At 35.0% G+C, this 24,633-nt stretch overlaps 1 protein-coding gene across 9 annotated transcripts; it reads right to left on the bottom strand.

Annotated features, from left to right (window-relative positions):
• Nucleotides 1-284: 284 nt before the first annotated feature.
• LOC112048290 (eukaryotic translation initiation factor 4E-binding protein Mextli) lies at nt 285-23,125 on the bottom strand. Of its 9 annotated transcripts, none has more exons than XR_002887013.2 (13): nt 22,701-22,911; nt 21,813-21,934; nt 20,787-20,940; nt 19,941-20,094; nt 18,988-19,198; nt 17,741-17,812; nt 16,714-16,774; nt 16,028-16,163; nt 14,900-15,034; nt 13,742-13,931; nt 10,694-10,759; nt 6,602-6,731; nt 285-4,228 (listed from the first exon to the last, which is right to left on the bottom strand). XR_002887013.2 is itself a non-coding variant. In XM_024085772.2 (13 exons), the coding sequence occupies exons 2-13, from the start codon at nt 21,928-21,930 to the stop codon at nt 4,127-4,129; spliced, it is 1,515 nt and encodes a 504-aa protein (XP_023941540.1). In that variant the 5' UTR covers nt 21,931-21,934; nt 22,982-23,125; the 3' UTR covers nt 285-4,126. The 9 variants fall into 9 exon arrangements, 6 of the variants coding, with proteins under 6 accessions (XP_023941540.1, XP_023941539.1, XP_023941543.1 ...); XM_024085772.2 differs by lacking the exon at nt 22,701-22,911 and adding an exon at nt 22,982-23,125 and having other exon boundaries at nt 6,602-6,717; XM_024085771.2 differs by having other exon boundaries at nt 6,602-6,717; nt 22,701-22,910.
• Nucleotides 23,126-24,633: the final 1,508 nt, after the last annotated feature.

Below are 24,633 nucleotides of genomic sequence, written 5' to 3'. Positions count from 1 at the left end.
TATGTGCTGCAAGCATTGACCTCTTATAATAAAAGGACGCACAATCATGTAGAAAATTTCACTTAAAAACTGGCCAATTTTGCTTTGACAGTTTTAGAATTATTGGTGAAGAAAATTATACCTAAAGCCATTTAAATAAAGACCAATATCCAATAAAATCCGAAATTCAAAGCAAATTCACCTTAAAAAATGAGTTTAAGGTTGAATTTGCAAATGCGACTACATGAATTGAGTGCCAAGAAGTTGTGTTTAGCACTCATTGAGTGGGGATGTTTTTTGATCAGTGATGGTGCATCCACTTTTTTATAGGAGATCGATGGCTACAAGCTAAGCTATTTATTTATAAAGCATTTATATTTAAGCTAAAATGAACTGCTGAATTTGCAACCTCTTAAGTATTAGTAAAACTGAATATTTTATTCTTTCAGATATATTTTCTTGTTTTAATTTATTAATTTATATTATTGTGATAGTAAGTACATGACTAAGTAAAGTAAAGATCAAAATTATGTGCCATTTGTGTAGACAATGAATATTAATAAATAAAATCAATCAGAGCAAAAACACTTACATTTTCTTAGTGCAAAAAATGCTAGGAAAATATATTCTAAAGGTCAAAATCTACTTTTGTGATTTTACCTCTAAAAATAGTGTTACGTTACATTAACTAAAACTGGAGTTTTAAAAATTGCATTGGGTCTAATTTTGTAACCTACATTTTGGGAAAACCGGGATTTTGGCTGGTATGTATTATTTAATGAATTTTATAGATTTTACTTCTAGTTGTGGATACTTTTTGTAAATGGAGATTTTATTTTGCTAATACTCCGCTATGAGCGCTAATTAATTCATTCTTGATTAATTATGTTGGATATATTATCATGAAAATATGACATAGTATGTAACGTATATGATTATGGTGGCAGCAATTGTTGTACAATCTATAAATATCTATTAATTGTTTGTAAATATAATTAAAACATTATTGACATTCTAATGTTTTATTTGTACCTATTTCCTTTTAAATATGAGGCTCTTACTGATACTTGCTTTTGATTTTTCCTAGATTTACTATATTATTAGATTTCACATCTTATAATATAATTCTTTTATTCCAATTAGTCTTTGAAATCTAATTACGCCCGAGTTTGAGTTTAGGTAAATGGCTAATGAAACACAACTTTATTAGAAAATTTAGTATATATCATAAATTTTCACAATATAGCCTTTAGTTGGACGTAGAACAAAAATTGGTGTAAACAACTAACATTTAAATGATACTTTACCAAGAGCACCCGCTGGTACGTGACTTTTGCCTAACAGTCGATATATTATGTATTGATTGAGCACACTCAAAATATTATGTACTTACCCAATGTCAACATCTAATACTAAGAATTTAATATTGCTTCGAGTTTCACAATGTAAATACATAGACAAACAATATAATTACTTACATCACATATTTAGTAATTTCAAATAAATTCCACCAACACATGTATAATAATATGTTTTGTTAACAAAAAAAAAATAAACTAAAAATCCAATAAAGTAACATAATATTTGGGGGTATAATATGTATATAATAAGGCCATATATACCGTAAAGGTGATATTTTTTAACAGTCTTAAAAGTAACAAGAATATTTCTGATATAGACATTTTAGATATACTTTTTAAACAATCTCGAAAATAAAACTTTTTCCTTTGTAACTAAATAACAGTCTGGTTTCTTACCTGGTAAAAAAGGTCTGTACGTTTAATGGTAGACATTTTTTATCAATTTGTTCACGTTAATCGGTCACTATACAGGGTGCTGGGGAGTATTTCCCATAACTCTGGGGTTATATTCTTTACCGAAAATTAATTAAAAATGTTCAAGGAACATGTGTTCTAAAATTAATATTTTCAGGGTAAATAATATTTCTTTTGTAAATAGATCTTAAAATGTGTCCCTTATACGCATCCTTATAATTATGACGTAGCCAAGTTTTACGTATTTTAAAATGCAAGGATAAATAAAGGCGTGTGTTACATGGGGATAATCGGAAATATTTGAATTACTTTGTATGAAAACATAAAATGTTTTAATTTTTTTTATTAAAAAAAATATTAGTCATGCAGTTCGGCTCCTATAAGTGGTCTTGTCAACACCTTGAAGTTATGGGAAATACTACCGAGCACCCTGTATATTTATCAGATCAGACAAGAATAGTATAGTATAGTATATTCTGCTTGACCGACCCCCCACAAGTAGGTACAGACTGTTAAAGTAAAATATGTTAATGCATTTTATTTACGAGACCATATAAACATTTTACACAAGAGAAAGCCCGACAACAACGTTAAAATACTTTTAATACTTTTTTTATAACAACCATAATGTAAAATTTATTTATTTGGTTTAGTTTGCACAGCGATATTTATATACTCTAATAATAATAATAATAACAACAATTAAAAGATTATCCGTTAATAATATAATTTCACTTTTAACATTAAAATTAAAACTCAAGATTGGCAGGCTTTCTCGAAAACAAACGCTTACGACATAGTGAGAATCTACCTACCCACAAGACTAGACGCTAGATACGAGTACAAATCTGAATATGAATGTCACGGGCATAGTAACTCATTCACAATGAAAACCGCACCATAAATAATGCAAAGTTGAATAGAGCATACTCATCGCTAAGAACATATAAACTGTGCTGTTAGGACCCGATCCAGCAATTTGATAAATTTTGCTGCTCTTTCCATAATATGCTTTTTTTTAAGGTTCCGAATGTACGTACGTAAAACGGAACCCTTATAAGATCTCTCGCGCACATCCGAATGTCTGTCTGTCACAATCAATGTTCTCCGATTCTACTGGACCAATTAAGTTAAAATATAGTACACCTATCAATTCCTGTGACCCAAACACAGAGGGAAAAAAGGTCTGCTGGGGAATAAGTAAATTTTGCTACACTTCATTTTTGCCGCTCTGGGCGCTTGTATATAACGCTTGTCCCCCCCCCCCTGGATCGGGGTCTGTGTTTAGAGATAAGAATTTAAAAACTGATAATAAATCTAAAAGTGACAAAAAACGAACACCCTAATTTATCTACCACTTACATACATACTAGAAAGCAGGTATTTTTTAAAGGAATTAGATTATTTGTAACCGAATTCTAAAAAGGACCAAGTTCTATCGCTCAGATGTATGTTTTTCAATAGTCCATTTCAGGTTGTACAAAGCTCATTAGGCCAGCTAGTGACATAATAAATAGACATTTAATTAGGTACAATGCCCAATTTTCATTCGCATTATTCGTACTGTCCATTATGATTACAAGAATACTCGCCCGTAACAAATATACAAACACACAAAGAAATGCATGCATTCTTCTTAAAATATAAATGGAATCACTCTTTGACGTCCGAAATATAATTTCTTTTCGTCAATATGTATAGTAGAAGAGTTATTACCTCGGTACACACAGGGGATCTGTAGAATTGCGTTTTTTTATTATCGTTTGTTCAAAGTGGAGTATAAATGAATCGCATTCCAGCAACGCGATATTATTCAAGCATATTATGTTAATTATAGAGATCATAAAATTATATAGTAGACTGTATCTTGACGCTTAAAGTGTCTTAATGTTGAATTTTATATTGTAAAATATCTATCACAATTCCGATCAAACAGATCCATACACGAAGTTTCAAGATACAACATATTATTATTCGTTAATAAAAAGTGCGGCATATAAATTCATACCGACGCTAAAATAAATAAATATTTTGGTGAGCTAATACTTTTTAGTAGTTAAATGAGTCCGCTAAAATTAGTCACATTACATAAAAGAAAAAACAATTAAACATCTATACCAATACACGGACGGCTCTAAACGACAAATTTTTAGTTGCTCCCAATCATAAAGCTACCAGTGAACTGCTTCGCTTCGTTCGTAGTGCGTTATGCGTAAATGTGAGATTAGCTGCATCGAAAAGCGTATGAGACATATACTAAGCGCCCGCCCGATTTCTGTTGTATATTTAGGTGCAAATGTGCTGGTAAGTAGTAGGTGAGGAGCGGTGCAGGGCGGGCGCGTGGCGGGGGGTTGGGGAGGGTCGCAGTGACGTCACTCGGGTTCGGGCGAGTCGGGCACGTCCTGCGCGATGGTGACGCCGCCGGCCGCTCGCGCGCGCTTCAGGTAGGTAGCGCTGTCGAACTCCAGGCAACTCTGTCGACACCAATTTCGCTACGTTAGCGATCTTCTTTCTTCCTTAATTCGGATGTTTCTCATAAGGAATTTACAAGCATACATAGTTAATTATTTCTTCTTGTATATTCAGTTGCGTTTGAATTTACATTTACTAGAACAATCGTGCATCCATTTCCATATTTTGTCAAAGCAAAAGCCAATGATTTACCGTGCATACATTTATTTGTGTTGAAGAATTCTTTTAAAAATGGTTACATATTGAGTCTGAAATGACACTATTACAGTTTTTAATTTCCTAAACTGAGTGTTTTAGTAGAAAGGTAGAAAGAATTTAAAATTTTTAAACCAAACAGTAAAAATATCAATTGTAGATTTACTGCCACCAATTATTTCCAAAGCAAGTATTTCCTTAGGCAAGTAGGTTAGGTAATGCATATAATGTAAGGATCTATAGTAATCCTCAATTTTGTTAGTGGTATGAGATGTGAGCGTTATTGGTAAGGTGCAGTGCAAGCAAAGACAGTTACATTTCAAAGTTTTATTACCAAAAAATCACAATATTGAAACAAGAATAACACAGATAATTTATAAACAATCAGCAACATACAAAACACAGTAAAATGTGAAGTTGTCCGAATAACATCATAGGGGGTAGCACACGCTCTCCTACCTGTACAGTACCCCTCTGGAATATCCATTCTGTCGAAGCAGCATGAAAATTAAATTTTGTTTGCACAAAACAGGTCGCAATAAATATTTCAAAAATGTTTCATTTATAAAATCAACAGAGATATAATTTAATACTATTTGTAAATAAATCTATCATAACTCGAACGCTACTCCAAAATATGAGGTCAATTGAGTACATATACGAGTATCAATGCTGTCAAAAATTGTTCTGGTAATCAAATACCTACTTTAGAATATAATAGTATATTATTATCATTTGGTTCTGCTCCTACTGGGAGTATTGAAAATAATCACAAGTAACTATACTAATAGGAACTAAAAATTTATACTACTGAGGAGCAAGACTGAAATTGTATTGAAAAATCCAATATTTTTATGCTCCCACTCGACTGATTAGGGACAGTTAATGTACTAAAAATTTATTTACTATAGAGAGCAAGAATAAGATTGAAACTGTCTGTTCTGTTAAATAAGAATATGGGAGTCAGTCTTATTTTATACGTGTCACTTACTCTATGAGATCAAATCTTCTAACATCTTTCTAAATTTCACTTACAATATTGATTTACGCTTAGCGTTATACCTAATAAATAATAATACTAAACTTTACTTTGACTGGACAAAACTAGACTTTGTTTCCTATCAAATTATGTATTTATTAACAATTTTTAAATGTCTTCAAATGAAATTCAAATGACTAGTTAATTTTAAAACTACACACTTTTTTGTCGACTAACAAATCTAAGCAATCTAAATGTATTGCCAAAATAATTTTCAATAATGTACTTGGCCCCAGATGTAAATACGGAATGAACGAAGAACAACAAATGCGTTTTCAAGCGTGGGAAATATACTCAGAGGCACAATTATCCGCCCTCTTTAATATGACGATAATATTAAAGTGGGCGGATAATTGTGCCTCTGAGTATATGTTTGCATGTAATCGAATCACACAAGATGCGCCCGTTGTACGAGACTACAGCTATTAGTCTGAAAACGGATCGAATAATAATTACTTCCACGTTTCATATCGAAACTAAAGAACAATTAAAAAGATTGTGTCGATTCCATGCAAATATAATTAAGGCTCTTGATGAATATATGAATCAAGCAAATAAAAAGTTCATCAAGATCAAGGACCCACAAATATCCCAACAAAAGCACATAGCAAGCATAGCCAATACACAAAAGTTCAACTTTTGTCACTGAGTATACAGCTGAGGAAATATGGTTAGTGTGGAATATTAGGATAAGGAACAGGACGATTTCTTGACTATTTTCTCAAATCGAAACGACCGAATGCGAAATATATTTCCATATCGTTTACGATATTTACATATATTTTAATATAGAGCTAGGCTATTTTTACTTCGTTAAAAGATTCGAATCGAATTCTAATAACGGTAAACGTTTCGAGAATGCACGAGCATACAAATTTCTCAAAAAAAAAAATACAGTGGCGTGCATTTTACAATATTTTAGTTTACAATATTTATAAAAATACGCTGCACATACCACTGATTAATAGAAACAAAGACATGCTTAATTTTAACGTGCGACTGTAAAATCGTCCCGCATAGAGGGTGTATTGCGTAGGTGAGGGGTAATGTAGTAGTACTAGTAGAAGCTGCGGCAGAGCAGCGCCGCGAGGTAGTTGGGACGGTAGGGCAGGCGCTGCGCGGGGCTAGGGCGGAACCGTACCTTGCGCACCAGCTCGGGCGGGAAGGCGGCGAGGCGGTCGGGCGCCTCCTTGCACTGCGGCGAGTCGGCCAGCTTCATCAGCGTCTCCGGCGAGTACACGCGCCGCGACCCGCCTCCTGCGCGCATCGAGCTGTGTTTACAATCTACATCGTCACTACTGGTAAACAAACTAACAAAATCAAAGTCATATAGTCCAAGATCCGGCATTACAAATGTATACCCTCATCTGTTATTCATTGGTGCTATGAAATAAATCATGATGTTCACAGTTACACATTGCAAATATGTTGCCTAGTTTTTTTTTAAAGAATATTAGCCAATATTCTCACAAAGGTGCAGTGCAAGCAAAGACAGTTACGACTAAGTCTAGACTAGTCGGGAAATACTGTGCTAGGAGTGGGTACGACAATAGACCAACGTGACGGGGTCGAATCACCACCCCTTGATGATGAGTCCTACCGCTCTTACCGTTGAGCTATTGAGGCTATACAGGGTGATTCGGTCTTTAGTGCGGATATTTTTTTTCGTGGTTCTGTATCATTAATAGAATATAAATCTACAAACAGTTCGATACATTTTATGTATTTTTTTTTTTAAATTTATGTCTCTAAAATAACAAAATAATGTACATATTATATATATTCAGCTTAAAAGTGATCTGGTGACGTCCTTTAGGTATCAAACGAAAATAAAATAAACGCACAATAGGGTGACCCTAAAATTCTGTTCAAAAGTAAATAACTTTAGCTAACGATAATTTTGTTATTTTTGAGTTAAAAAAAAAAGAAAAAATACGTGATCATTAAATTTTGTTTATGTACAAAATATAAAAATATCCGCACTAAAAAAATTTCTTCCTGTATAGTTAAATTGCGGCCAAACATATTTTTCATACAAAATCTAAGAAACTATGAACTTGAACAAAGACAACCTAATACAGTTAAATAAAGCATAAAATGAGCTACCATTTGACATATTAGATGACTTAATAACTGATGAGTGTATATAAATAACATTGCTTAATTGATTATATCTGGCAACCCCACAGTTGCAGTATAAGAGCAAGCAACCTTTACTTTTACAATTCTTTTGGGTATAATCTATTAACTAGTGTACTTTTGTTGTTTACGTGTAGTGCATTTTTTAATTAACCAATGAACCAATGAGGGAAGGAGACTAAATATTTTTTTTTTTAAGTACGGCCGGAATTTAACTAGACAACCTATGTGCAATGTGTCAATGTGAACATTTTCTATCATTAATTTCTTATCCCAATTAAATAACAGATGAGGGTATACATTTCTTATGCCGGATCTCGCACTAGTATACTTATCGCACCTACATTAAGACAAACTGCTGTGAACATAGAGCTGTCACTGTTACAATATTCGTCGTAAATACTGTCGTCTGTAGTTGAAGTATGTAAGTTCTTTAGTATATTGTACGTACGTTATGACAAGAATTAACCCCTAAGGGTTAGACTACACAATAAATATAGCACTGAATCAGTTAGGAACCTTGATTGGTTAAGTGTAATATCAATAAAGCAGTTAGTTGCACATACCATCATTAAGTAGCAGTAGTTAGGATCTAAATAAGCACTTTATTTATTGTATAGTAGTACATATATCCATTAAAAAAAAACAAAAAAGGGATATCTTGCTTCAGCCTAAATGTAGGTGCGATATAGTAAAATGTGTAAAGAGATCTTGATCTTACTAAATAATGATTAAGTTTTGAAGCTTTGTAATTGAATTGTACATACTAAGTAAAAATAGTGTATAATAATAAGTGCGTGGATTAATCATGATAATTGTGCCAAAAGAGGAATGTGAATTACCAGAATCTGTATACCATAGTCCATAATATTATACAATATGGCATACCTAGATGCAAGAAGTAGAGACATCAACAACTTTGAGGTTTGTGATGTTTAATTTCGGTCCGTTTAGTAGAATATTAGACATGGATTACATATTTGGTTGGTATAAAAATCTAGTGAAAAATTAGGATTCTATTTTGTAAACGCGCGAAACTCTATAAAATAAAGCTAATGAATAAATTTAGTTAAATGCGGGCTTAATTTCTTTTACTTACAACGACATCAAGATAAATAGCGTTAACATGAAAAAAATGCTTACATCTAGCGCTAATGATAGAGCAACCCACGGTGCACTGCATTGTATTAAAAATTATGGTGGATATTGATGCTCCCAAATTGAAATATGTATATATTGCAAACATTGACCTCTTAGAATAAAAGGACGCACAATCTCTGATCACCTTAATCCTAAATAAATTAATCACTTAATATTATTTTTTATATTTACAATAATTTAATAAAAAAATTTTAAACGATGCACCTATTATAGTGTATTAAACTATACTTTTAGAATAAAAACATGCCCAAAGCAAGCATAATTATTGTGTATTGGCAATTTATTTATATTAGTAAAGAAATTATTCCTATACCTAAACATTCGCGTGCAATATATTCAATGAAAGCAGGAACTACATTAGAAAAAACGTTAAAATATATAATCATAATATTATGATTACGATAAATAAATATTTTCAATAAATATTTTGTACTAGTCTTTCGCTTGAATTCAGCTTCGCCTATATAATATAGCGTAATTACTATACTTCTCAACAAAAAAATAGAAACAGTCGGTTCTCGATTTTTTTGACGAGAAGTATGTGTAAGCACCACATAAGTGAGTCATCGACCGCGTGATACAGGGGTCACGACAGAGGGAAGTTAGAGATAGCGGCAGGCACATACATCGTTCATTGACTATAATCTGGCAATTTCGTTGATGACACTCCCATGATATGCAGGTGAAGGGGGGAAAGACTGCGCGGTTTTGAAATCATGCGTGCGGGGAATTGAGGTGCATCAGTAGTGCGTTTTTCATTCATCGCTACACGCCCCCCGGCCCGCGCGGTTACTATACTGCCCTCACTTTTCTGCACCTGTATACGATGACTCCATTATTTTGTTAATGATAATAATTAAATATATATACAAACATAAAAGTTATATATACTGTGAAACTGATAATGTGCGAGCAAAGAGGATTGTAAGTTCTAAATAGCGACTTTACCTTTACCTGACCCTGTAGGTGGCCATTAAAAAAAGACCAATGATAAATGAGTATTGAATTGAGTGGCGATGTGTATGGGCGGGACAAGATAGATTAAGGTCCCACACAGACAAACAACAATATTGTCAATAAGGTAGGGTAAGGTTGCATAAAGTCGTATCACAGCCAGTGGCGTAAGTAGATAGAGACAAATTACCACGGTCCCACGGTCCGAAAATATAATGAACTCAAAAGTAATGTATAAGACCATTTTTCGGAGGCCTCGTGTTAAAAATTTTGCAGTAGGCCTAGCATGCGACCCACGACATATCTCGGAAAGACAAAATGGCAGATGTAAACCAATATTGTCGAACCGGAAATATAGCTTTCTGTTTCATTGCTATAGGACGAAAGAGAGAGAGATATTTCCGGCTTTATAATCTAGTATAGCGCTGTAGTCTTTTCAGGTCTCAGATAGTGTGATTACGCCACTGAACTAGGCGCAAGTCTTAACCCGGCAATATTATATAACCCTATTTTATTGACAATGTTACATTATGTGGAGAGAACTGGGGGACTAAGACAGGGCACTGGAGGACTAAGACACGGTACAGGGAGGCTAAGATAGGGTACTGGGGTGCTAAGTCAGGGTGCTAGAGGGCTAAGACAGTGTACTGGGAGCCAAGAAAGGGTACTAGAAGGCTAAGACAGGGTATTGGAGGGCTAAGACAGGGTACTGGGAGGCTAAGATAGGGTACTAGAAGGCTAAGACAGGGTATTGGAGGGCTAAGACAGGGTACTGGGAGTCTAAGACAGGGTACTGGGTGGCTAAGATAGGGTACTGGAAAGCTAAGACAGGGTATTGGAGGGCTAAGGCAGGGTACTGGGGGGCTAAGGCAGGGTACTGGGAGGCTAAGACAGGGTATTCGAGGGCTAAGACAGTGTACTGGAAGGCTAAGACAGGGTACTGAAAGCTAAGACAGGGTACAGGGTACGCTCGGCTCACCTGCGCTCTTGTCGGTGGAGGCGGCGCGCGAGAACCTTGGGCGGCGCGGCACAGCTTCGCCTTCCGCTGCACACAACGCACCGGTACACCACCACCGACCACCGACCACGGCCCACTCGCGACTTGTGCGCAACAAACTATCACCTCGTATACGGTATAGTACACTACACCGCAGGACATGGTGTACCGTATACGTGCAACTTTATAACAAAATTATGCAACTAAACTTTGTTGATACAAACATACAAAATGATGTATCTGCTGGTACAGTGGTAGTCACTACTATAGTCACAACAAACCTGACATTTCAAAAGTATTTGTAAATTTAGTATTCTTGAATACTATGGATAGATTATAGCTAATATTGTATTGTGGATGTTGTATACTAATAACAAATTTAATTTATCAGATATGTAAGGGCAGTCTGGCACAGTTGTTTAATCGTATTGCTCTAGCTGAGTTAAGTTAACTTAAAAACTTAAGCTTGTCCCTTAGAGCATGTGAATAAAAACTTAAGCATAAGTATGGTCGATGTAAGTAACTGTGATGCCAGCTAGGCAAGTTTTCATCTACCACATTCACCAGAGGTTCTAAATAAAATGAATAAATTGAAATAACAAACGAAAATTTATATTTTCTAAATGTTTTCAAATAAGTATAAAACTCGTTTTTTAAACATACAGTTAGGTGTAAAATTGTATTTCTTTATTCGAGCGTGTAAACTATAAAATAAATAAGTTGCATAGTATATAAATGATAGTTTATTCTGCACTCCTCGACACAGGTTAATAATGAAATACGAGTACATGACCATCAAAGAAATGGTATTAATTCGGAAGACACAGCGGCGACCGTGGTACGGAATGGTCAATTGATGCATATAAATATATAAATACATATGAGTAAAATGGCATTATGTATATTGAAATAATAACATATATGAAACTATGAAAACAAAAAAAAATACAATATGAAGACATACCTACTTAGTGTCGCGTTCAATGATATAACTCTATGTTGTTGTACCAGGCCTAAGTTGGTATTTTAAAGGATATTCAGCGTCAAATGATCATTGTAAACAACCTTCAAATTCAGAATAAATTACTGTAAATATTTGTCATGCTTCGAGCAATCAAAATATGACGTCACACATGTCAAAAGGGACTTTAATACTATTGGTTGGCTTGTTACTGCGTATGATTACGTCACTTTCGGTGGACCAATAGCGAACGTTTATAACGTTAATAATGTGAACAGAATAGATTTAATAACGAAACTGTATGTAATGTGTATATATTACATATTATTATGGAGTATCTCTATCATGAAAACATTTATAGATAATATTAATTAATATAACGTTCTTAGCAAATATAAAATATACAGCCACATTTGACACTGAATACCTTTTGCGCCACACTATCCTATTTATTATTCTGCCACACGCATTTTTAGTTTAAAATCCTAAATTCATGCTTTTCAAAAGCTTCAAACTGTTCACTTACAAAGTAATATAAAATCTATGTTAGTGTATATTATATTATTATACATATTATTTGGTTTTTATAGCTTCTATACTTATTGGTTTATTGTAATGCATAATATTTTTCAAACCTACCATGCAAGTTAACTGATCTATGAAAAACAGCTTTAGGCGCTTAATACAATAAAGAAGCTGCCGGTGGTTCCACAAAACTTAAAACAATAAATAATATATCAGTGATAAGTTATAAAATTTCAATTTCAAAAAAAATATACACAGGAATTCAGGAATATAATTATAATGTATATTATAATTTATAGCGGGAAGTCATTCTTTTAAGTATTAAACACTGACAAGTGACACCATTGCAATTTTTAGATTAGATATTTGTATTCCGAATAAAACTTAGTTTCGTCTTGTCAATGCAACAGTTATATGATTTTAGAGCCCTAATATCAATTACTTTTTAATTCGCAGGGACTGTTACATTAAATTATTTTGATATTCTCCATAAAAATATACAAATCCGAGTGGCAACGTTATCCAGACTAGAAAAGCCGTCCATGTATATTTCACTCCTCAAATCAAGTCAACCTGACTAGGTGACACTATGATTTATTGGTTTTTAGCGGAGAAAATCAAAATAAACAGGTATAACCTGATTGCAAGTAGAAAACAATCGTCTAAAAAAGTAACTTCGCAGGGTAACGCGTCCTACAAAATGTCACCCTGTGTCCATCAGCCTAGGGCATAGGTGTTAAGCCTCATACGCTTCTAATTACACCAGCAACCATGCCCTTCAGGTCAGAACACAGATTTGCTGCTTAACAGCAGAAATAAGCATTGCGGTAGAATGTCCCCCGACACATTCTGTCCCAAAAATCTATATGACTAAAGTGTCTTTCAGAAAGCACAGATGTGGTGACAGTCACCTGTGAGACGTTCATAATACTACTATCGCGGGAAACTTTTATGATTGAAACGAACTGTCCTGCAACTACATGAAACGAACTGTAGTACATTAATAAAAATACATACATAGTAAGATTCCGCACATTAACACTATAACATATCTCGAGACAAGAGACAACGACAACATGTCTCTTCGTCGTCTTGTCAAGTAGCATATTCTAAATCATCGTTTTTTTTTTTTTTATTCTTTACAAGTTAGTCCTTGACTACAATCTCACCTGATGGTAAGTGATGATGTAGTCTTAGATGAAAGCGGGCTAACTTGTTACGAGGAGGATGAAAATCCACACCCCCTTCGGTTTCTACACGGCATCGTACCGGAACGCTAAATCGCTTGGCGGTACGTTTTTGCCGGTAGGGTGGTAACTAGCCACGGCCGAAGCCTCCCACCAGCCAGACCTGGACCAATTAAGAAAATCTCAATCTGCCCAGCTGGGGATCGAACCCAGGACCTCCGTTTTGTAGATCCACCGCGCATACCACTGCGCCACGGAGGCCGTCAACAATCATCGTTCTTAAATGTCATCGTTTTATGAGCTAGTGGCAAGGGTTCAATGAACACAGTGAGCTATGCTATGCTATGCTATCGTTACCTTGTTGGTCGTCGGGGCTGTTGGGCGCGTCGGCGAGGAACACGTCGTCGTCGCCGTTGAGCGCCGCGTCGTCGCGCAGCAGCTGCGCGGCGGCGGGCCGCTGCGACAGCGTGAAGAAGTCGCCGGAGCCCAGCCCTACGGCTTCCAACGCGAAGTTCTCGAAGTACTCGTCCAACACTAGTTTTGCCGTCTACAACAGAGAACATCACTCACTATGAAACCAAATGTTTTCTTGAAAAATAGTTTAAAAAACTAAAAAAACATGCTTTTAACACGCACTAAAAATTACAAATATTGGATTTAAGTCACGTGACTATTTTTTTCGTATTCCGGACAACGAACCCCTTCATTTGATATCCATATCATGGGGGTGGATTTCAAACAGCCAGTCCGCCATCTTGGAGAGGCCGATGACGTTTCTTAGCTAGTCATGTATTGTCATCAGAACTCAGAGCGTGTGCAAAATTTCATCCTAATCGAAAACCGGGAAGTGGGTCAAATTATGATTCCAAGATTTTCTTACATACATACAAGTGAAGCAAATATAGAGCGTGTTAGAAGGGAATGCCCAACCCCGGCCCAGACCTAACCTAACCACCTGGCAATTTACTTGTATCTAAATGATTCTACTTTAACAAAGAAATCATTACTTTATCAAAAAAAGTTTGCTACTATGTTTTACGACAATTTTAATTAATCTTTAATCTGACAAGCAAAGATCGTTAACGGTACAGCCTGACTTTTATGACATTTTAAGGAGACTTATGATTGTTTTTTTTTTGTTTACTAAGCTTGGTGGTAACAGAAAAAAATAATACAAAATAAAAAATAATATAGCTTCAAATGTTACTTCTCCGTTTTGGTACACCAGCGTACTTTTTGAGCAAGAAGAGTGATAAAAAAAAATGTTTTTACTTCAAGAAACAAACTTTTATTATATCAATTACCCTGGGTTCCCGACGTTGTATTGGCCAGTGGGCATTTCCATTTAAACACGCTTCAATTGGGGAATAAGCTGGTGAATGCGTTACGCGAGCGTTACGAAAGATGTGATCGGGCGAGGCAAACGGGCGTTGAGAAGCAGATATTGGTTAGTGAAAATAGAATGAGACAGTTGCGTTTCGTATGTTACTGTAGGAGAAAGAGAAAGAGTTTAACCTTAACAAGATCCAAATTATTGCCAGTAATCTTCATGGAATGTTCCCCAAAAGTGACAGTGTATTTATACTCTCCCAGCGCTGCGTCGTTTGTCGAGAAACTGTGAAGGAGCGCTCTGTTGTTGTGGGGCGACTTCTGAAAGATAACAGATCAGGAATTAAAGTCTGGCAAGATCGTTGGTAACACTACCATGATATGCGGGCGACAGGGGGAAAGACTGCGCGGGTGTGAAACCGTGCGTGCGGGGAAATGACGTGTATCAGACGTGGGTTTTTCTTGCATCGCTACACGCATAACATCGGGAGTGTTACGAACAAAGTTGCCAAGCTATAGGTTACAATGTTACTCGAGTACATTTTATGACGCATTAGATTTTTAATATATGTATACCATTGGTACATATACAATGCATAGCATGTGTCGTTTCTGTCAAGTAAATTGTTTTTGTATTCTCTGACATCCATTGGGGTGTGAGGAAACAGTCCCAAGGTTTTAGCCTCACTGCTGTGGTATCAGTCGCCTGCCGCGAAAACGGTCATGATCCTCGGATTGGTTGGCTAGTAAGCATAAGAGTCCCCGCTCACTTACAACTTTTAGTTGGCCGATTATAGAACAGGTATAGCGATGTATGACACATCTGTCCAACTAAATCGTCCAATTATATCACGTACAATTAAATAGTCGTCCAACTATCGGCCAACTAAAAATTGTCAATGAGCGGCAACCCTAAGTGTGTGGGCCTAAAGGGCCAATAGGCCGGGATATTGGATGCAGAACGCCTCCGCCAGGTTGGTTAAGAAAATCTCTATAACAGTACTCATATTGGGCAATTTAGGGACACAAGAGATTAAGTTGATGCTCCTGATAAACAGAGAAAGAGAGAGAGGGGGAGAGAGAAAGAGAGAGAGAGAGAGAGGGGGGGGAAGAGAAAAAGAGAGTAGGGGGAGAGAGAAAGAGAGAGTGAGATCCCTCTTGGCGTGCACATCTTATGATCGGTACATTTCTATGTATTTATTTTAATCGCTAGTCGCCGTTTATTCGTGGTAACTATGTCGACTATTAGAGTGCACCTGTGTACTTAGACACTTGTGCACTATAATATAGTATGCATAGATAATAAAGAGTTACCTCCCGCGGACGCTCGTCGGAGCCGGTGGAGTCGAGGGAGGCGCGCGAAGCTCCCAGCGCTGCGCCCTCCATGGGCTCCAGCCGCACGGGCGACGCGTTGCGCCGGATCGTGTCTCCGATCAAATGTTTTGCGTGGCTAGAAACAATAAGTAACAATGCAAATAAGGTATGTAACTGTGGTATAATAATAATAATTTTTTATTTACTTCAGGTTATACACCCATTTCAAATATACAGAAATACAGATAATAATTAAATAATAAATCTATAGACATTTCTGAGAGCAAACATTTTTTTTTATTATTTCTTGTTCCTGTCGCGATGCACGGTAACTTTAAAATAGGGTTTTCTTATATAACTTTGACTGGTTCCTTGAATAAAGTGTTAAATTCCAAAGTGGGACTTATTTTTCAGATTTTTTATTTCTCCTTAAAATGACGTTATTAAGAGATAAAATTCTTTGCTACAATATAAAATATTTATTAGTGTTAAACGCATAAAATAAACATATAACACATATCTAAAATTAAAAATTCTGCCAAGTAGTAATATTCTATAGTAATCTTAAATTACGTCTAACTTCAAACGAGATTCTAATCTTAATGAATGAAAAAATAGTACCTATATATTTTTTAAAGAGTGTTGAATTTCTGTATTTTTTTTACTAAAATTCAACAAATACTAACTTTACATTTTCCTCGTTCGGGCCAGTTATTTGCACGAGACGCTCCTTCGCACCGGGGCTCACTGAAACCATTGCAATGTAAAAAGTTATGACAAAGTTTGTCAATACATACGTTTGTCATTCCATTACAGTTCGCGCGCTGTGCATGGTGCAGGTGACAGTTCGTTTCAATCTTGAAGTTATCCGCGATTCACGATAATAGACAACTGTCACCCGCACCATGCTACAGCACACATAGTATAGCACAGCACAGCTAAATATTTTTAGAAGGCAGGCAGGTTAAAACCGCAACCATTAGACATGTCAAATTTAAAAATATAGTATATTGTTTATCGATTAATATACCAAATTAGTATGTTATTCACAAGAGTTAATATTCATGATTGCAACAGGAAGTGGTGTAAAGTGTTCATCAGTTACATATCTCGTCACGCAAGTCGAAGCAGTGGAATAGTCGATTACGCTTTTGGCTATAATTATAGTAATTTGCTCATGTAATAAAAAATAATAATAGAAACCATAAATAAGTTTTATTAAAATGTATTTTAAATTATCGCTTCATTAAAATGCTTTTAAAAGCGCTAAATGTGATGATGCATAAGCTAATGACTGTATGACATTCCTATTTATTTGGGTATTTTTCGGTAGGAGAGAAAATGATCGCAATCGAAAATTTGTTCCTAAATTCCTGAATTCCTATACTAATATTATAAAGCTGAAGAGTTTGGTTGTTTGAACGCGCTATTCTCAGGAACTACTGAGGCCCATTTATCGAAGAAGGCTATTGGCTATATATCATCCCCGTATTCCTACGGGAACGGAAACTACGCTGGTGAAATCGCGAGGCATCAGCTAGTTGGGTTATAAATGGTGAATTTTATATCTGCACAGGGATTATCCACTTCATAAACTTACGTGACGAACACATTATATTATTTTTGTTATTTGGGTAAAAAACAAAAGGAGAAAGAGAGAGAAGAGTCCACCACACCATGCGCAAGCGTCCGTCATCGGCCGTGCGTTCATACCTCGCTGAAACGATATGATCGTGTCACTTAGCTCCTCGATCATGTGCACCCGCCTGCCCTTGATACCCATCACTGTAACACCACAACACAACTTCAGACCACCGTCTGACTTCGGCCGTCGGTTCTCCATACTCGTACAGTCGTATAATAAAGACTATAACATATGGCTCTAATTTCCACTTCAGTTCACATTAAAACAATCATTCTCAAATTAATAAACCTTTTAGTCTTGCAGATACAACATTGTCGAACACCAAATATTTTTTTTAATAGAATAAACCTAAAAATATTGGTTTCATTTGTCATCATCTTAGGCAGTAACATTTCCCTGGTCAAACTCAATAATAAAAAAAAAACATAACCTTACTATCTTGATGATAATATCTTTATTGATATTTTAATAACGCTTAATGGAACCTTAGCGGTGCCATCGGGTGTGTTCGGTGGAGCCCAAAGGCAGAAGCAGAAATCTCTTCTGCTTCTGCGTTCAAAATGACTCTCTAAGGACGACTCCTCTAGTGAAAATTGACGGTGAAAATTAGTTCCATGTCATAGAACCAGTGTACAAAACAATACATGTAACTTATAAAATATATAAATATAGGATTTATTATGTCAAAACTGAATATATAATGACACTAAATAACAAAAATATACATGCTTATTACTATTTTTCTACTTCTACCAACATTTCATAAACAGTAACATTAATTGACTGCCCTCTTCATAACAAATATACTATTCGATAATATTAACCCTTAACATGCAAAAGATAAATGGAACCCTCGTAAATTACACATCCAATAAAAGTAATGACAGTAAAATTATTTTCATGCAACTGTCAGCATAATTAACTTTCCAGATTTTGGGACATTTACTGTACCATGCAATGTTATATACCCCTTGCTACTGTCATAACACAACCTACAGACAGAACAGACAGTCCAAAACTATGAAATATTTTATCATGATTTCTTTATGTATTTTTTACTATTACTCAAAAAATAAAAGTGATTTTTTTTTAAATATTTGTTTGATTGTCATCACCAGACAGCTATCCAGGTGATCACAATTAAACAAAAAAAAAACCAAAACATGTCATACAAGTTTATCAGTTATTACAGAATACAGGTGTCAACCTTGCATACTTTGTTGTCTTGTATTTGTGCAACAAGAAATTTATTCATTCCTTATTGCACAAATACAAACATAAAAATGTTATGTTACGCAAAATGTTTGTTACATACCTTTTCCTGAGTCAGCATTCCGTATCACAACCTCATCCTTGGAGTAGTTCTTGCCGGGGATCTTGGTGGGCTTGGGGAATTTGCCCGAGGTCTTGATGAGTTCGCCCGGGGCCAGCATCGCGGGCGGCTCGGCCGGCGCAGCCAGCGTGGGGGACACCGAGCCGCCCAGCGCGCTCGTCCCGGAACCATCCATCGTCGGCACCAGAATTGGCTGCCAAAAACATTCATAGTAACTGTTCAAGGAACAAATAGAAGGTACACTAGTTGTTAAATACCTTCACAAAAATATCACAGGCTTGTAATGAACGCCTGTGCATCTATCTGTTATTTTACTTTTTACTGGGAAACCAATACATAAGTATTGCTGACAGGTATCTAAGTTTATGGTTACTAAGTCACTTTGCTATATTATGTGATATCAAACTTTGCACTTGGTTGAGAAGGAGTAATGTTACTTTAGAGATAATTTCAGTTGGATTCAGAGTGTGGACATCTAGTCATGCCACAGACATACAAAGTACTGTTCTATGCCCATCTATCTGTTATTTTACTGGGCAACCAATACATAAGTATTGCAGGGAGGTACAGAGGTTGCTAAGCCACTTTGCTACCAAACTTTGCACTTAGTTGAGAAGGGGTAATGTTACTTTAGAGATAATCTCAGTTGGATTCTGAGTGTGGACATCTAGTCATGTCACAGACCTACAAAGTACTGTCCTGTGCCCATTTAACTGTTATTTCACTGGGAAACCAATACATGCTGGCAAATCTGGCAAAATGCCATTTTGCCAGATTTGCTATCAAATTTTGCACTTATTTGAAAAGGATTAATGTTACTTTAGAGATAATTTCAGTTGGATTCAGAGTGTGGACATCTAGTCATGTGACTGAGAATGTCAAGGAATTCTAAAGATTAGTATTTAGATTAGATTAGCCTTGAAGTAGCATCTCACCTCAGTGTGTGTGCCGCGGTGCCTGTAGTATTGGCTCATGAAGTCTGAACCCTGCCAGTTTTTAGCACGCAACTCTATTAACTCAAGCAGATGAAGTCGCGTTTTTTTATCCAGCCGCTCATCCTGAGATCCATTGCGGAAAATGACGAAATATCTAAAAAAAAAAATTTATAATCATTATTATTATGTAACTTTGTCTTGCAGTTACAAAAAATATTGTTGACTGTCTTTTTCTTTCCAGGGCCTACCATACTTTAACGTTAAAGTTTCTTCTTCTTCTATTGTCCACCATATTAGATTTCACGTGACGTCACTTAGCCCATCATATATGAATTGTCATTGAATTTAAATTTGTATGCAGAATTTAAACTCTATCCATTTGTGTGATATAAAATAAACAAATAAAAGTTCTTGTTGTGTGTGGTGGGTGTTACTGTTCCAAGTTTGTCTTAGGAGCCATTGAAGTATTATGTAAGCAGATTTATTAGGATTATTTACCCCCCACACCCCTTTCGCCCATCAAAAGTAAACTGTTTTTACTTAAATTGTTATTTTTATGCATTTTGATGTTCCAATTATGTTTTTTATTGCTTTGCTTATAATACCTACGTCAAATTGTCAATCGTACCTACGGAAACAATATATTGATCCCATATATTGTGAGATTCCCTTAAAATTCTTTTAGATTTTCAAACATAGACTAAGTGTGCACATATGAAAATAACTACTGCTGATATAATCATCATCTAAAACCCCCTCCCCATATCATCAAAAATCAACAAAGCATCTCCCAGCTCCCTATAGTACTTACTTAATACTTGAATGGGCCCTTACTGCATAACAAACCTGTCAAGAAAGTCCTTGTAGAGTAGTTCACTTTGTGCACCAAAAACCTTAAGGTTGGAGTACATAGTGGAAACATTGCTCTGAAGCGCTTGGTCAAAATTTCCCTGCATCATTTGACAAGCCACCCTCTCAGTGAAAACTATAATGTCGTCAACTGTAACAGCATAATAGCAGGTACTTTATATTGGGCAGATATAGACTCCGTGCAACGAAAGAAGTCCTGCGGCTAAAACCTGAACTAAATTGACACTGTCTTACACAAATGACAATAAGACCGCCATTGCAAAATTGCAATGCGCGCCATTAAGACATTAGCGCCGCGTCTACGGGACTTGTTTCATTGCGCGGAGTCCAATTTCCCATCTCAGACCTCAGATATATTATATCTATTGTGATTTTAAGAACATTAACATTTTATGACTAAATACTTAAAAGATAAGCACATTTTTCTCTGAAGCTGATTTTCCAGTTTGGCGAGAAACAAACTAAGTTACTGTAGTTACTTTTTTTACCAAAAAATTAGGTAGTTATGCAAATTAAATTCAATGAGTAGATATTCAGCTTTTCATTAGCAACATTATTTCATTTTACAGTGACTCATCATTTATATGCAGTTCAGTGACTTTGTTATTAGTATTACAATATTTTAATGCTTCTAGAAACTGAGTCAAGAACAAATTTTTACAACATTGCAAAAAATGGAAGTTTATAACTATCTAATTGAATGAAGTTATACTTCAATACACTTGATAAAATATAGTAGCATAGTCTAAGGTATTAACTACGTAAAAATGCGGAATTTTTGTATACACCTTTATAATTATAATTTATTAGTATTGAAGATTTGGAAAATCAACATTGATGAATCGCAGCAACCTTTCAAGAGTAAAATTAACTGTCACCCGCACCTTGCTGCAAGCTATAGGAATTTTTCTGCAGATTAGTGATAAAAATGCCTAAAACTGCTGGACTGCAAAATTCATTGAATTAATTACAAAAGGTTATACAAGGCAACAAAATTCTTACCAGAATTTATTTTTATGTCTAAAACAGAGTTGCGGATATGTGTACTGGTTGTTGATCTCAAGGGTCTGGGCATTTCGAGTTTCTTAACCGTGCGGGTCATTTTCGTTAGGGTCGACATGGTGCTGTCAAAATAAAAGTCATCAGTCAACATTGACAGCCTGTTCAAGTCAAAAATTTACGCTTCCTCTTTGCAGGATTTACAGGTATATTTTTGATAGTATTTATAGATATACACTGCACCGAAAATCAAGTCCACTTTGAATATGAGTAATATGATTTGTGTGGTAAATTAAAACATATCCCAGTTGGATAATAATAGCGATGTGTTGAAATGTCAGAGCAGACTCAAAATTTGGCTAATACTCTACGAGCCTGTAGTATACTTAGCGATTTTCAAGAATGAATATGATTTTGCCAAGTAACAATTACTTTGTCTTAATATTGTATGGTCACAATATATGTGTTACCAATACCTTAGCCTAATAAATAATAATACCAAAGCAATAGTTTCAAAAATAGTTTAGTTGTTATGGACAAAGTCTATTTTGTTCTCTGATACTTTTTTAAAGCACAAATTCTAATATTTAAAATGATTCATCTACCCAAATACATAGTTGAGTCAATGTTGCTTTACCAATACTAATAGGATAATTTATCCAGTAGCTAGTATAAAAAATAATAACACAAACAAAACAAAGCAACATAATGTATCAAAATATTGTAGCTACTATTGTGTTACCAGCGGCTTCATTACATTAACAATACAGACACGGACACGGTGTGACGGACCGTGGTTACATAGACCTATTGAAGGAGTGTCAGTCAATGTATTCGTGATGAAACAATGCTACCTACGAGGAACGGCGATTAGGAAAACAGGCAACTCACTCATCCATGGCGGCTTTTTGATATACACTAGAACCACTATTAGAGCAAATCGCGTGAAAAGTGAAAGTGATGACAATGATCCTAGCGAATAAATTCGGAGCAAACTCGATACGTGTTCATTCCTCGTTAAATTGGTTTATTTTTCATGTAATAAAAATGTTTATAGGATAAAATTTTGACTTTGAAGAAGATCTAATATTTTACTCAATGAAAACCATTTAGACAAAACAAATGACAAACTATGGAACATAATGAAATAAGAAATAAACAAGAAAACTCACCTGGCTACGCCATTAATTCGCAATAAAAATAAATTTAGTCGGTGACCAAAGAGTATGCAATGACTAGTGTTACTAGTGTAATGGTTAGTCTAAAACTTGAAATGTAAACTAATTTATACTGAATATAAAAACTATACTTAGCAACTAAACTCATTCTTCACAATTAAAATTAAAATATTATACTGAATATTATAATATATTTTGTAAAAATGCACTATGATTACTAGCAAACTCTCTCAAATTAGCAACCACCCCAAATAAAAAATTGTTACACAGACAGTGCAAAACTTCACTCACTTCATCTCCTGACATGTATAGCCAAATGTCAACACAATTTACGTCAAATCAAACGTCATCTGTCAGATCTGTCACAGTCGTTGCGGATGTTGAGAAGTGTTGGTTGTGTTTTGGTTTTAACGATTTTCACAATGTAAAAAAATGTGCGAAAAGTGTGGAAGTACAAATCATAGTCATAAACTTTTACCTTTGTCTTTTCTGTTGTAAATAAGTGTTATTAGTGTGTGTTTGTATGTTTAATTATAGGTCTGGTACGTACAAAAATTGCTAAATATTGTGCACAATAAACCTCTGTGTTTATCATACAATGATTAATTAAATAGTTAAATAAGTTACACATATACCCTAATAATGTAGAAAAGATATAATTATGTTATTAATCAATATCATGCGTTTTAAAATTGTTTCAATACGTAGTGTATTTTAAAACAAACATATTATTTACATTAAAAACGTTCTGTTTTTCATCGAAGTTTTTAACCAAACGACATAACATGGTTGAAAACTTGTATCAAAAACATAACGTACGGTAACTGTATTGATATGAATTTTGTCTGTTGAAGATTTGAGATTATGACTTAATCAGTTTTTTATTTTCTCATATTTATTTACACTGTGTATTAATGATTAATTTGGTGTCAATAATTAATTTAACAACATACATTACTGTATGTAGACTATACATACAGTAATGTATAGCAACAACTTAGAGCTCAAAACTTTTCAAAATATTTGCATAATCCAGCACAGTTTTTTATAAAAAAGAAAGTACTCATATTTAATCCCCTTTTTAGTCTAATAAATTGGTAATAACTTTGAGTATACTAATGCTCCAACAGGAGGCTACTGAACTCAAAACTCTTTGGAAAATACCAAACTCAAAACCCCTTATACGTACAAAAATGTATGACTTACGCTTAATCTTATCTGATGGTAAGTGAAGATGCAAGCTAAGGTGGATTGCACTTGTGTAGAAGATGCCTAATCACTCTTGTCTTAGATATTGCCCAGGATATATGTAATCAGGTAACAATTGACATTGACTTCAGTAGAGTTCCATTTCCGTTCTGCAAAAAGTTTAGTAGAAATTCTTGGAATATCAATAACAGAAATGGAAACCCTCTGTTTTGTCTTGCAGTGTTATAATAAATGGAGCTCTTGAGGGTTTAAAAATGAAGTTATACAATTAACTTAAACATAGTATGTGCAATATATTCAACATATTATGGCAATGTAGTAGATGACACTGATGTTTTAAAGATAATAATTTATGTTTTCTTTTTTACAGACAATGCATAAATACTATATATCAGTATTGCTAGTACGCTTGGTGCTGCCAGCGTCACTACTGCTAA

The sequence above is a fragment of the Bicyclus anynana genome, chromosome 3, assembly GCF_947172395.1.
Source record: "Bicyclus anynana chromosome 3, ilBicAnyn1.1, whole genome shotgun sequence".
Lineage (NCBI taxonomy): Eukaryota > Metazoa > Arthropoda > Insecta > Lepidoptera > Nymphalidae > Bicyclus > Bicyclus anynana.
This window is presented reverse-complemented; position numbering and strand designations above follow the sequence as displayed.

Excerpts from the sequence above, each read along its gene's own strand:
- LOC112048290 (XM_024085771.2), bottom strand. Across the intron at positions 17,813-18,987 it reads GAATGCTGACTCAGGAAAAG|TGATGGGTATCAAGGGCAGG; the intron begins GTATGTAACAAA and ends GTGGTGTTACAG. Across the intron at positions 15,035-16,027 it reads CCGACGAGCGTCCGCGGGAG|AAGTCGCCCCACAACAACAG; the intron begins GTAACTCTTTAT and ends GTTATCTTTCAG.